At 40.3% G+C, this 14582-nt stretch overlaps 6 protein-coding genes and 1 non-coding gene across 7 annotated transcripts; 3 read left to right on the top strand and 4 right to left on the bottom strand.

Annotated features, from left to right (window-relative positions):
• Positions 1–85: 85 nt before the first annotated feature.
• SOP4 (Sop4p) lies at positions 86–787 on the top strand (the record flags this gene model as incomplete). The annotated part of the gene is made up of 1 exon (XM_018365945.1): positions 86–787. The coding sequence occupies one exon, from the start codon at positions 86–88 to the stop codon at positions 785–787; it is 702 nt and encodes a 233-aa protein (XP_018221151.1).
• A 138-nt stretch (positions 788–925) lies between these two features.
• On the bottom strand, positions 926–2179 carry DI49_2838 (uncharacterized protein; the record flags this gene model as incomplete). Its single annotated transcript, XM_018365944.1, has 1 exon — positions 926–2179. One exon carries the CDS (start codon positions 2177–2179, stop codon positions 926–928), a length of 1254 nt encoding a protein of 417 aa, XP_018221150.1.
• Positions 2180–2603: 424 nt separating this feature from the next.
• Positions 2604–4145, bottom strand: CDC6 (AAA family ATPase CDC6; the record flags this gene model as incomplete). The annotated part of the gene is made up of 1 exon (XM_018365943.1): positions 2604–4145. The coding sequence occupies one exon, from the start codon at positions 4143–4145 to the stop codon at positions 2604–2606; it is 1542 nt and encodes a 513-aa protein (XP_018221149.1).
• Positions 4146–4671: 526 nt separating this feature from the next.
• Positions 4672–5616, top strand: ELO1 (fatty acid elongase ELO1; the record flags this gene model as incomplete). The annotated part of the gene is made up of 1 exon (XM_018365942.1): positions 4672–5616. The coding sequence occupies one exon, from the start codon at positions 4672–4674 to the stop codon at positions 5614–5616; it is 945 nt and encodes a 314-aa protein (XP_018221148.1).
• Positions 5617–5909: 293 nt separating this feature from the next.
• On the bottom strand, positions 5910–9677 carry UBP12 (putative ubiquitin-specific protease UBP12; the record flags this gene model as incomplete). Its single annotated transcript, XM_018365941.1, has 1 exon — positions 5910–9677. The coding sequence occupies one exon, from the start codon at positions 9675–9677 to the stop codon at positions 5910–5912; it is 3768 nt and encodes a 1255-aa protein (XP_018221147.1).
• A 323-nt stretch (positions 9678–10000) lies between these two features.
• On the bottom strand, positions 10001–12661 carry PHO90 (SPX domain-containing inorganic phosphate transporter; the record flags this gene model as incomplete). The annotated part of the gene is made up of 1 exon (XM_018365940.1): positions 10001–12661. The coding sequence occupies one exon, from the start codon at positions 12659–12661 to the stop codon at positions 10001–10003; it is 2661 nt and encodes an 886-aa protein (XP_018221146.1).
• Positions 12662–14349: 1688 nt separating this feature from the next.
• Positions 14350–14422, top strand: DI49_2833. Its single transcript has one exon. It is a non-coding gene; the product is annotated as a tRNA-Thr (tRNA).
• Positions 14423–14582: the final 160 nt, after the last annotated feature.

The following is a 14582-nucleotide window of genomic DNA, read 5'->3' as shown; positions in this document are numbered from 1 at the left end:
AAGGAAATGGAGATCAACGAATTAATGGAGTCACCAGACATTCCTAAAGAAGCAATTCGAGGACACTTAAGAAAGCGCTACAGAAATGTTTTCCCGGATTGTTCTTCTGTTATGCGTACTCGGATCTGTAATTAATGCTACAGTCGCAGGAACCATTAAGGGCAGGTTAGATTTAGCAGCAAATAATATCACCGGCTTTGTTTTAACAAGAACAAGTTTTAAACTCTATCAGATCGGTAATTTCTCAACGGAATACCCTTACACAGCTACTACTACCTTTCAAGATGATAAAGGTAATTTTGAGTTTGTAAACGTTCCCCTAAACCAAGGTGTTAATGCAACCACATATTATGTTATGTATCCAGCATCCATGGATTTCAATTTGAAACCGAATAGAATTCTTATTGAGTTCCAGAACCTAGAAAATGGCACATTGCAATTGAACGCATTCAAGAACTTTTTTGGAAGGGAGAATTTCCCATCAAAGGATATAACGTATCCAGAAAAACTAGAATCTATGATTGTAGACCCTTACATTCAAGTGGAAATTTTACAGAAAGCACCAATAAGGTCGTATTTTCAAGCAAGGAATGTCAGTATCTTTTCCACAGGTATAGTTGGTAGCATCTTGAATTCACGTTGGAAATTGGCAGGTGTCATTACATTAATCGCCCTTGTCATTTTCCCAATCATAGTGGAAAAACTGGACCCAGAAACTGCACGAGCCATCAAAGAGGAAGCAAAAAGAAAACAAAGAGAAAAGTATGGAGCTATTACTTCGAGTTAGCCCGAATGACTGTTAGTTGTTATAAAACTTTTATCGTTATACGTAAAATCTACATAATGTACAGAAAATAAGCCCTATATCTATGCTTTTTCTCAAAAAAAGGGAAATCTATCTCTAGTTCATAACCTGTAATATTGATTATTCAGGGCGAAATTTTATTTTCGTTTTCGATTGCGACGTGCATCGTTCATAGAGAAACAATCCTAATGTATTCAAAACCAAGCCGAGGATCTGTAGCCAGGTGATTCTTCTTCCAATAAAGACCCAACTAACTGCAATAATGGCAAACCGTTTCATAAGATTGGCTATCGAATATGTTAAAGTTGAGACTTCGCCTAATAAGTGGAAAGTTATCATTGCTTGAATGAAGTGGAAAGTTCCGTTCAATAAAAGCAAAGACACGGGAAAAGATTGAATCACAGTTACCGAATTGTCAGTTCCAAGGAAGTATTTGAATAATATAGGGAATTCTAAGGTGATAAACCAGCAAAAAGATAGGCAAAATCCCACGAGGGAGATGTAAATCATCAAAGTCAATTTGTCATACGATTTAGGTACATTCTGCATGGCAGGTCTTTCATTAGATTTTTCATAGATAGGTAAAGGGGAATCTTCCCGGGAAGATCCTGAGTTAGTTTGGGCACCATCCTTTTGAGATCTGAATGTAAACACAGTCTTACCATATATATTTTGCAGGACAAAAATGAACATCGATATGACAGCGCATATGATGCCATAATTAGAGAATTCCCTTAGATCACTGGAAGAAGCGGGTAAACGATTGTCTTCCTGAACAATAATCCAAACCCCAAAAACCAATGTGCATAAACTAAAGGTAAGAGTTAATGTAACTTTCAAAGTGGAAATCTTTAGAAGCTTTTGAAGTAAAAGAATAAACATAGGGGAAAGCGTTTTTATGCTGGCAACGGTAGAAACAGGCACCAAAGAAGTAGCTGTATGGCCAAAATATTTCCCGACAAATTGGAAGAGACCTAAAGGCAAAACTGTTTGTAAAATTGGCCTGGAAGGTGATATAATGAGAGAACTTAATTTGGATGGTTTTCTCATCATACGATTGCTGTCGCCAGCGTTGCCATAATATTCTGGAAATGTGCCTTTGGGAAATATGTGATAAAATTTCTGATACTTGTATGCAATGAAACAGGAACACCAAGCTAGCATAGCAGTGTATATGAATTGAAACTCACCCAAAAACAATGGTAACGGGCATACGGTTAAAACCTGCTTAGTGACTTGAGATGCTAATGAAGAAATAAAGTACCAGCATATACATAAAAATATGATGTGTGCATTGTGTCTAATGGAGACCGACAGTCGTTGGAACATCTTTTTTCCCCTGCTCTTCGTGTCTTTCACTGATATACAATACATGTGTCGCACTGTGACAATTTATTTGTTTTGGTTTTTTTTTCATTTTTCGGGAAAGACGCCATTGTTTTAATCAGTAGAACACCAGTAGTATTTACTGCGTACAAAAAAACACGTTTTAGAAGCTGTTATTTGAGGGTTTGCATAGGACTGAGACAAACATGATGGGACGATTTGCTGAAGATGCAACTCTGCTCGAAATTGGCCTTTTTCAGATTTTTTTTGCGACGTGCTATGTATTTAGACGGCATCTTTGAAGCCAAAAAAATCTGTGGGCATCTAGTAGAAGAAGTATGTATAATATGCTATGCTGTTACAACTATAATAAACCTTTTTATATAGTGATATGCTTTTCTATAATAAATAATGCGAAAAAGGGATGCAAATAATGTAAAAAGTGAACTCGGGACTTGTTTGTGCTAGCCGGCTAGCGTAGGAAAGGTTTCAAGATTGAAATTTTTGTCATTTCATCGTAAAACTCCCGCATATCGAGATCCACATCAATCTTATCTACAAATCTTTTGGTTTTCCCCTTACACTTCGTCTTTTTGATGGAGACTAGACCGCATGTTTCTAAAATTGTACAAATTTCTAAAAATTCATTTCTTTGCAACGGGGCTAGAGTGTCAGTCTTAGTGATAACTTTGATATAATGATCGAACGATTCGTCAATTGTAGCGTCCGAGTTTATCTTAAGCGATTGGATGATAGTACAAAGAATTAATTTTTGCTGAATGTTCAATTTTGTAATTCTCGTTCTTGTCGAGTTATTGTTCATAAATTTGGAAAAGACTTTGGCAATATAGTTCAAACCTATTTTGCCTTGTGATTGAGACGATGGTTGCTTTACTGGTGATGTCGTTGGTGTTAACGGTACCTGCGTAGACCTCATGGACTTGCTCATCGACGAGAGCAGCAATCGGTTTTCCAACTCGTAAATTTCAACGCTTCCTCTTAAAACATCAAAAAGCTTCCTCAGGTCGCCAGTGTTACCTGCGCATTTCTTTGCTGCAAATCTAATTGCCATTGGTTGGAAGATGATGCTGGGTAGACTGCTTAATTTCTGAATGATAATGTCATACATCTGCTCAGCGGTATATGGTTGGAAAACTATCGTTTGTGGCAACAGATCTCTATTCAAGTTTAGCCTGGAAAGAAATCTATCTTTCATATCCAGACTATTAGCCATACCTATCAGCACGAAGCTCACGGTGGGCAATTTTGCCAAAAGAAACAACTCAAGAATTGTTCTAACTGATTGAGTCTCATTCGTGTTGGAATGCAATAGTCTATCCATTTCATCTAGCACTACCACGAAGGTGGTCCTCTTATGGTAAGGCTCTAAAAATCTTTGTAATTGGTGCATGTTTTTGATTTGCAAAGTGGGGCCATTCAAATCTTGGAAAGAATCAAAAATCTTTTGGAAAATGGAAGACGGATCGCTTAGTGATATACAGTTAATACTGGTCACCGCCACAGACTCCAGTCTACCATCAGGCAATTCAAACCAAGACAGGTTCTGCAAGTGCGGGTTCGTGTGCCTTGGTGGGTGGGCCGAACTTGACATTGATAGTGACAGTGGTAATGATTGGAACTTCTGTCTTATAATCATGTCCAGCTGGGCAGTTTTGCCGGTGCCTGGTGGCCCTGTGATGTATAGCGAATCAGATTTGTGCTCAGAGATAGATTCGGACAAAAATTTCATCACATGCTCATATTCCTTGGTTCTTGCTGGTAAAGCACCGCCATTGTTATTCAAGGTTACCAACTCTGATGATTTCTGCAGAAGTGCCTTCGTCCTTAGGAAGATAGATTGAGGACCGAACTGTAGTTTTTCTGGAGAGGACTCAGGTGTGATACTTGTGAAGAGCAATCTCTTCTTCTTCAGAGGCCTTGGAGGTGTTGCTGGGACATCGTCAAACAGAGTTCTCTTAATGCGCTTCGTTGGGGTTATGGGCATAACTGACATGGCGTGCGTATGGTACTTTGATGATGTTAGTTTGGCACAGAGTTCTAGCAGACCATTAAGTATATCTTGAACTTGCACCTGCTATATAAATATGAAAGATCTAACCTGTAGCAATTCTTCAGATGGCGTTATAACTTTCCACCAGCCAATTCGATTTCCAAAAACAGTAAATTTCCCGATGTGGAAACATCGACGCGAGCTTTCACGCGTGAGTTTTCCTCTTTGGGTAAGATCAGAGAAAACAATAAAATTTATCCACGGAACTGTACTAAACCATAACAGCCACGAGTTATGTCACTCGAAGCTCGATGGCAAGAATCCCACCTTGTTATTGACTTCTTCTTATAAAATATAATTATTTAACTCAGGGTCCTCGCTTACCCGACTCCGGAAATAGTATGCCGGAGCCGAGGGAAATAAGGGAATTACAAGACCGAAAGAAGCTGCATAACAAGTATATAAAGCAAATTATCCTTAATCCTGGTCGGGAAATGTTGTCAATAATAAGACCTTCAAAGACCGAATCATGCAAACATATACGCTAAGCACTTCGAAAAAATTTTGTCTCGAGGAAGTCGCTAAATTTCGCCCAACGGTGGATAGACCTTTTTTCAATATTTATCTGTGGGACCATTTCAACGATGCAGTCAAGTGGGTCACTGCAGGCCGTTTTCAGCCCAAGAATTTTGAGTTTGTGGCAGGAGAGCTACCTTTGAGTGAGGTAAATAGCGTGCTTATCTTCATTGCATTATACTATGTGGTCGTCTTTGGTGGGAGGTATCTATTAAAGTCATGTAGGCCTCTCAAATTGACCGTTTTTTCCCAAATCCACAATTTGTTGTTGACTTCTGTTTCCTTATTGTGGTTGGTGTTGATCGTGGAGCAGGCGGTGCCTATGGTGTATCGCCACGGGTTGTACTTCGCCATTTGTGACATTAGATCTTGGACCCAACCAATGGTGGCATTGTACTACTTCAATTATATCACCAAGTTCGTAGAGTTCACAGATACGATTCTCATGGTATTGAAGCATAAGAGGCTGACTTTCCTGCACACATATCACCACGGTGCCACAGCCCTGTTGTGCTACACTGAATTGGTCGGTTACACAGCAGTGCAATGGGTACCTATTATTTTGAACTTGACCGTTCACGTTCTCATGTATTGGTATTACTTCCTTTCTGCTAGCGGAGTCCGTGTGTGGTGGAAGGCCTGGGTAACTAGGTTGCAAATTATACAATTCATCCTTGATATGATTTTCATATATTTCGTACTTTACCAACAGACCGTCGCCGCATATTTCATGGACTCTGGTCTACCCTTCTGCGGAAAGTGTCTGGGTTCGTTAACCGCTATTTATTCTGGTGCAGCCATCGTCACATCTTATCTGTTTTTGTTCATTTCCTTCTATATTGAGGTTTACAAAAGTGGTGGTGCCAAAGATAAAAAGAAGATTGACAGGAAAGCTTGAATAAATGGCCCTTTTCCTTGTTTTTTGTTTCCCTGTTTATATTTGTATTTTTTAGACAATTTTTATTCGAAATAAACTGCTATTTCGTTTAAGTTAACTATTTGTATAAATAAGCTAGTCTTTTTCTTTAGTTTTTGTTTTTTATATGTTCCCTTTAAAGGCCAAAACATAAAATTTAAGGGCTAGGGAAATAAATGAAAAAAAGAAAAGGATTTTAAAAATATTTTACATGTGGGACATTACTTCTAATCTATCATACATAATCATGCCACCTATCATATATACTCATGTCATCATTCTGGAGATTCGAGAGTTACGTCGTTCTTATAACCCAAGTCTTCAAGTCCAGTGCTCTCATTTTCTAGACCTCCTTCAGATACTTCAGACGTACTCGATGAACCTGAGTCCAAATTCTTGTAAACTTTTTTCAAGAGCCTCAGTTTTCTTCTCCCCGAGTTTGTCCTTTCGCCATCATCGTTGTCGTCTTCATCACCACAATCCCGCGTTTCAATGTGTCCAACCTCTAAACTGCGATTGCTGTATTCAGGGGTTTGAACATCCTCATTACTTTCCACTATATCATCAGACATATCCTCCTCATCGTCCGTCTTATTCGTTTCATATAGTTTCATTTGCTCATCATATATACTCTTAATACGTAAATCGTATTCCTGGCGTGACTCCCTGATTATCTCTTGTAGTTTAGAGCCGCCCAATTCATTCCCATCTTTAGTACGGCGAATGTAAAATAATAAATATGCTGATCCGGCAATACTGTTTTCAGGTACCGTTTCAGTTACTCGTGAATCATCAAAGTAATACCATTTGTTGTCCATGAAATTCTTTACGTATGCAGTGTAATGCCCGCCACCTAAACCACCGTAGTGATTATCTACCGCGTACAAATCATAGATGGAGCCCCTAGGATCATCTTTATAAACAACGTGTTCTGACAGATCCAAATTTGTAATGGGAAAATTCACGGTATCATCAATTTTATCACTAAAAGATCTTTGACTTTGAAACCTTTTCAGATGTATTAGTAAAATATCTGGCGTGTTCCAAAGTTGTATTTGTTTCGTAGCTTGACGGTGCTCCTTACATGTAGGACAGTACCATGAGTCGTTTAAGCCTAGAATTTCAGGTTTAGAGAAAAGTTGGAGGCAGTCGTCTAATGTTATAGTTCTTTCTTTAGCATTGCGTCTTTCCAATTTGACCTTTTCCAGCTCTGTATTAGGCAAAATACTTGGATTCTCCCAGTTATAAATCTTATCGTCAGAGAAGGCCTCGTTTGAAGCCGATTCTTCCCATTCACAAACAATAATATCATCTGCAGAAATAATTTCGTGCGAAATAGAGTGTAAGCTATTCTCGCTTTTATCCAAAACTTCCTTTCTACAACTATCTGTTGGTAGTGGCTGTGTACTCCCATCTTCGTCAACATCGTCTATTGACTCCATATCTTCGTCTTGATCATTAACATCACTTCTAATCCCACTGATTGTTTCTATCTTTCTATCCTCTAGTTTGTCTTCAGCCTGTAAGGGTTTTGAGGAATCGTGTTCCTCATCAAGTCCGGCCTCGCCTTCATCGTCCACCTGCATAGGGGTTCCTTGAGCAGATTTTACTAGGGCTGGATAACTGTATATATCCCTAACCACATCTGTTAGGCTATCCTTTATATCTGTGGCTCTGTTGTAATTCAACTGAGAGAACGGGGTCCAAAAGCTTGGTCCTGTTTGGTTGTTGCTAACAAATTGTTGCTCTTTTTCTACAGGTAGAATCTTGACTGAGAAAAAAGATTTATCCTTATCGACTGCCATATTTGATACATATTGCAGTATATCTTCATAATCCCGAAGTTCAATATCTGGATATTTTTCTGCCAATAAAGGAAAACTATGCACTAAGTCGGCCTGATCCTCAACGGGGGTTGCAAAGGAAATAAATCCACCACTCAAATGAATAAATCTTTTCTGGAGTTTCATTCTTATTGCCGCCGGATTATTCCTTTGTTCTTTTGTAAGCGTAATGAAGAAGGGAACTCCAAATAACATCGCATTCCTGTACCCTTTCTCAATTCTGGTATTTACCACGGGAACAATAATCTCATTATCATTAATCATCGGTAATTCATAAAAAATTACATCATCAGCAGGTTTGATCAACTCTTGTAAGGTTAAAAACTTAGCATTGGATTCTATTGATTCGTAGTTGACATATATCTGATTACTGAAGATTTCACAACCGAATAGCGTATTTGGATCTAACCCTAATATTCTACCCACATAATTTTTCAAATCCAAGTAAGTGGAAGATTTACTTAACTCGACTTCAAGAAGAAGTGGCGGAGAGTTCATAGGAAAAATCTTGACAGCTTTATTCCATACCGTATCTACTGGAAGCGGGAGCGTAACATCATTATAGGGATCAAAAGTTGTGGAAACATCTTTACACTCAGGACAGTATAATGTAGATTTATACATACCGACAAATAAGTCTGTTATAACTGAGTGATTTCTCTTTAAATGCAGCTCCCAGGTATCATCTGCCAACTTTTTAATCACATTCCAATCGTTCACATCATCACCAGGAGATAATGATGGCTTCTCTATGTACGCCTTCTTTATAATCCTATTCAAGTCTTCATGTAAACTGTCTAATAGGAAGGCTAAAAATTCTTGTGAATCTTGTTGCATATAACCGGAGAACATGGAATTGAAATGTCCAATAGTAGATTTAAACATCGTTGGAGGAAACGCTCCATTTCTTTGCATTATGCTCAGTTTGTTTTGGAACAACTTTTGAATCAAATCACTAAATGCTCTAGCTACATAACCATGATAACCGAGAGGATTTTCTTCATTTATTTCTTTTTCGTATCCATTATAAAGAAAGTAATCCCGCAACTGGGGAAGGTGCACAAGGCATTGCAATGCCGAATTCATATAACACGTGTTTCCTAGATTGACCAGACCGGTCGTTCCTGAAGCTGGCTCGAGTTTATTATAAACAAAGTGATTCGAAACCCAATGGTAATTGCCCTCTATAGGTTTAATTTCTATAACTAGATCACTTGGGTTTGAAGTTATCACGTCCAAGCGATTTTCAAACATATCTGGAATGAGTAGTTTTTTGATTGGTAGCTCTAAAAACTGCAATGGAGTTATTTCGTATGATGCATTCAAAACATTACTGGTGTTCGTATCCGCGGAAACGTCTGATCCCTGTGAGACATACCAAATTTTAAAGTCTACAGCATTTATGTCTAAATGATCCGCTTTCTCGAAAAATAAATTCATACTCTTCTCAACTAAGTCGCGTACCAAATCCAACGCAGACATTGACAAGTACAAGACTGAATCATCCTGATTATACCCTCTTTTACGTATCTCTTGCTTCTCTGTCAAGTGATGCAACCTGAAGAACCATTTATTGTACTCCGTCTCTAATTCCCCCGTAGTTTGGTTCATAACTAAATTAGTAATAACTGGATAAGAGCCACTAGTCAGTCCATAAATTTCTGCCAAGAATTCGAAAACAGACTCACTGACAGATAGGTATGGACATCTGTTGTAATCCTCAAGCACGAAATTTTCAAAATCTCTGCAAATCACCCGTGTATTAATAGGACCAATATCTTGAGAATCAGTGACATCGGGGTCTAAAAATTTATCATACCATGCCTTTGGAACAATGCAGACTTTATCACCTTCTTTTTGCGCTTCCCTCTGTACTCTTGTCAGTCGAGCGACCATTTCTCTTTGCTGTGTTAACGTAAGGCCGCCATTAGCATCGACACTAGTTTCATTTTTGGTATTAGTTTCACGAAGCAATTCATTAGCACTAGCAAACGAAGAACCTGTAGAAGCATCTGATTCCGTGTCCCCAATTTCACGGTTTGTTACTGGAGCCGCTTCTTGCTTTACTTCATCATTATTCTCTAAAACATTCATCAAATCCACTCCCAACCGATCACATGGTGTCGTGCCACCTGGAGATTGTTGGTTTTCATTATAAACCAAAGAAGTCTCAGAACTTGAAGCATTCGAAGAGTCCATTCTTAAATGAAGAAACCTTCAACTGAGTCCAATTCGGTTCGACAACGTTCTACAGGTTTTCTCCTTCACTTGTTCTTTCGCGCTCCCAAACCTTTGACTTTATGCACTTTCTCACTTATTATTATTTTTTCACGAACCGGCTAAGTTCAAGGGAGATGCAAAATTTTTCAATTTTTCGACTTTTAAGAGTAGCAAGGATTATCTAATGTTAACAAAATAAAGTACTTTTTTCATCTCTGACACTGTACATAAGGAGTGCTGAGTCAATATACTACATACAGTTATATATATAATATTGGTTTTTCTTTTTTTGAAAATGCCTGTTATCCAGAGGTAGCGGTACCCTTAAGGACAGATGCCATGATACCATAACCAAGCGTAATAATACACAGGAAGGCCAAAATTGAAGCTGGGACACCTCTTGTCAAGAACGTCATGACACTTAAATATCGGTCACCCTTCCTATCCACTTTAGAAATGGCGGTAACGTTAGGGAATCCGGAAGACGCTAACCCCATACCGCAAGATGACAATAATGCACAGCCAAAGACCAGGATAGGGGCAGCCTTGGGATTATCAAGCTTATCTCCGACTTCTTTTACTAATGGAATGATGATGATAGCGGAGACTGTATGTGAAACAAAGGTACCCACGACTAACATCAAGATACCAAAAATACATAAAATTGCAAAAACACCATCATTCTCAATTTTCTTTTGTAATGCTCTTGCAATAGTAGACAATAACCCTGACGATGAGACGGCTTTCCCCAAAGCAATGCCTCCCATTGCTAAAATGACAATTGACCATGGGAAAGCATTCAAATCTTGTGTGGATAGTAACCCAGTACCAAAAAACAAAACAATCGGGATGATGGCAATTTGACCTGAAGATCCAAACGCGCCTTCAATCTGGCTTTCCACACACCATAGCAGGATGGTAGCGACGGTGACAGCGATAATGTAGTATTGTTTAATGGTGAATTTTGTCCTTATCGGCTCAAACTTTTCCAATTTGGTCTTATTCATTTTGAAAGACGTAAACAGTAAGATCCAAGCCAAAAGCATGGCTAATATTCCCGATGGCAACGCAACAGCGAAGAATTGACCCCAGCCAATACCGTAGGGTTTCAAGTATGCCATGGAGATGATATTCTGTGGTGACGAAATTGGAGAAGCCATACCACCAATGTTAGCACCTAATGCTACACCTAGGACCAATGCCTGGGCGAATGGGCTATCGGCATCCATAGTGTCCAACAGGGGCGATAGCAATGAGTACGTAAGAACTGGGGCAGCGACGTTGGAAATCCACATTGATAAGAAGAACACAACACACATTGCCATGAGAAGAACATTTCTTGGTTTACAGCCGGCAAAGGCCAATAACCATGAGGCGAGAACTTTGGCGATATTATATTGTGCAAGAACTTCACCCAGAGTGAAACCGGCCAACAAAATCATAATAGTAGAGGACCACATGGCAGCCAGAATTTCGGATGACGCGCTAGCAGCACCCATGATAGAGCCGTCGGAGGTCTTTAAGACCTTGAAAAGAACCGCCAGTAGTGGCACGAGGAATGCAGTGATGTGTAGTGGGATGGCTTCACTAGCCCACAGGAAAGCAACACACTCGACAAGGGCCATACAACGGTGTTGAGCAGGGTCATTGAAGGTCTTTATACCCAAGAGAAGTCCCGTAACCAGGATGATGAAGTAAATTTTGTACGCTTTCCTGGTGAAAAATAATTTAGGTATTGTGAAGTTGTTTATGGTGGTAAATTTCAGGTTTATCGGTTTAGGGAGCGGCCATCTGTAGTATTCCAGATCCAGCTTGCCCACCAGCTTGATTGCGTTGTACTCCTTTTCTTTCGGCGTCAATTCGTCCGTTTGAGACAGTAGGCCCAACATGTCCTTCCAGGTATTACTTCTTTCCCAAACGATGTGGTCGTGCAAGTAGGACTTCAGTTCTTGCTTGCTGTGAGGGATGTTGTGGGGTTGATCCGTGATGGCGGCATAGAAAGTAACCAGTTCAGATATCTTGGAGTTCAATGTTGCAAGAGTGTCTGCTTGGAATGCGTACGCATCTTTGAAGAACTGCTCAGATTCGATTAGCTCCACCCTTGTGTTCAAACGAAGAACCTTGTCTGATTTCTTGGTGATTTTAGCAAACCCAATACGGTTCAACTCGATGAACGACTTCAGTTGGCACAGATCGATGTACAGGTTCACGATGGACTTCTTCAACAGAGATCTCTTCTGAGACTTGATGTTATATTGCGAATGGTGCAACAATGCAGTGTTGTCCTCGGTGTTGGATTGGTTATCGTAGAACTCGTCGTCGTCTTCTTCATCGTCATCCAGGTCCTGTGGAGAAAGCTCTTCGTTTGCGTTTCCGTTTGCGGCCGGTTCGCTGAAGAGAGTGTCTTCGTCGACATCATATTCTATCACGCCGATTTTCTTCAGGTCCTTCACCAAGGCGTCGAATTTCTCGTAGAACTTTGCTTCAGTCCTCTTATAGAAATCGTCCACTTTTAGCTTCTCCCCTGTTAAATCAGTAACGAACGTGTGGTAGGTGTCCAATTCCGGCGTTTCGTTAGTGGTGGAAGAGGCAGAGGACACAGAGGAAGACCTTCTCTTGTCGAATATCTTCTCCTTCATCCTCCTGAAGGGTCCCGAAGATTTGGCACCACTCGTGGGCACCTTGGGCAGCTCCCGCAGTTCGATGGTTTCCTCTACGATGCCCGCATCTTTGTTGATGCCGGAGGGAGCATCCTCCTTGCCATTTTTGAACGAGAACTTATTTTTGAACCTACCAGCAATGGTGGGGCTCTTACCAGCCCCAGATAACCCGTCTTCGTTATCACCAGCTTGAAGCTCATCTGTCTGCAGTGTATAAATAAGGTTTTTCAGGTCACTGTAGTCCATATAATGGCTCTGCCATTCCGGCACAGCGTTATATTTCAAGAAATGTGAAAATCTCATCTGTTCCAGCAGCTACACTTATCCTGCCGATCCTGACAAAAAAATTAACTAGCAAGACATCAAACAAACAAGGTTTATATCGATGGATCAAAAATTTTTCAGTGTGTCATTTCAAGAAACGCAAAAAGGTAGGAAAAAAAAGCGGCTGTTGCTGCGGCGATTGTGTGCGCCCCGCTTTAGCGCTGTTTGGTTCAAAGGAAAGAAGAAAAGATAGGCCAGAAAAAGACGAGAGTCGTTGTTCCAGTTAATCCAGGGCCAGGGCCAGGGACCGATGAGGACGGTGCTAGGAGCAGGGAGGAGCAGGGACGCTTACAACAGCACGATGAGTGGGCTCGTGGTGGCAGTAGGCCGTGCAGCGTAGCGTGCCCAGTCGCCATTGTTTGCGGCTGCCGCCGCAGCTGGTGATGTTTGCCCGCTTTATTCCGTGGACGGAACGGACCGGAAAGACTATTATCTGCAGCCCAGCATCATGCTAAGGAAACCGGCCTGTGCGGTATGAGGTATAGGCCCAACGACATGCATACCTAGCAGCGCATGCACGTAGACTTGTGGACCGGCACGCAGTGTGTTTGGGAGCGACCACAGCATTACACATCAAGACTAGTGTGTACCAAGATCTTTAGCCCTTTTTTTATTTACGAACGTTATTCAGCATGTCCTCGATTATGCACCCCTAAGGTGACTCGTCGGTGGACATAGGCGTATATGGAAGCGAGTTCAGGAAAGAAGACTCCTGGGAGAGAGATATATATGAGATTTCCGTAGACAGAACTTAGCGCGGGTACACACGTCTGTGAGTAGTTAGTTATAGGCTGCGTTAAGCGCGTAGACCTATCGGCCCGTTTGCCGAGCAGGCTATGTCTGTGCCGTGCCTCAACACCTGGATACACTGTTTTTGCCTCGAGTTGTCTTGCTGGAGAGGAGTGCACATTTTTATTTGTATATTCCGCTGGAAATCCTCCCCGAGGACTGAAAAAAAGCATGCCTGATGATAGCGCCGTGGCTGGAACCGGGCGCCGTCAAAGGTAGACACTACAAGCACTCGTGGACCTTGTGCACCTAGAGACTTTGTTACTAATAACCATTTAAATTGTATGATGATCTTTGGGATTCCGTTATTTCTTAATGTTATAATATTACGTATATAGATTATACTAGAGATTCTCCTCATGGATTTAGGAATCCACAGAAAGGAATCAATAATTTTGCATAATATTATAAATGACTCTGTTCCTCTTTTTATATGTTGTCATTCATTGATCCTATTACAATATCAATCCTTGCGCTTCAGCTTCCATTAATTTCGACGACACTTTGAATCTTAACTTACTGGTCTCGTAGTTTATGTCATCTTTTAACACCGTATAATAGTAATAGATGGACAATAGTTGAATCTTGTTCCAACAAATTTACGTTATTTTTTAACACCGTGTATAATAGTGATACATGGACGATAGTACAATCTTGTTCCAACAATGTCATCTTCCAGCTCCATATATCATAATATCCCAGTACACGGACGATAGTTGATACTTCAGACATACCAGGAAAACCAAATCATACTGATGATAATGTGCACGAGGTGTGGTTCTTGTCATCGAAGAGGCATAAGCAGAACACACGGGCAGGGCTTGATTGAAATATGAGAATCTAACCTCACTAATGCGGGGAAAATAACAAGAAATAAAGCTTCTATGGCCAAGTTGGTAAGGCGCCACACTAGTAATGTGGAGATCGTCGGTTCAAATCCGACTGGAAGCATTATTTTTTGCAGAATTTTTCGGGTTTCCTTTTTCTTGAGTCATCGCGAATAAAATTCCACCGGAAATTTTTCAAAATATAACAAAAATTCTATAATGTTGGTAGCTCTCTCACGTTGAAACTTTTTTGTGAATATGTGGCATGAAATCAAACATGTATA

Source organism: Saccharomyces eubayanus, chromosome X (assembly GCF_001298625.1).
Source record: "Saccharomyces eubayanus strain FM1318 chromosome X, whole genome shotgun sequence".
NCBI classification, from domain to species: Eukaryota; Fungi; Ascomycota; class Saccharomycetes; order Saccharomycetales; family Saccharomycetaceae; genus Saccharomyces; species Saccharomyces eubayanus.
This window is presented reverse-complemented; position numbering and strand designations above follow the sequence as displayed.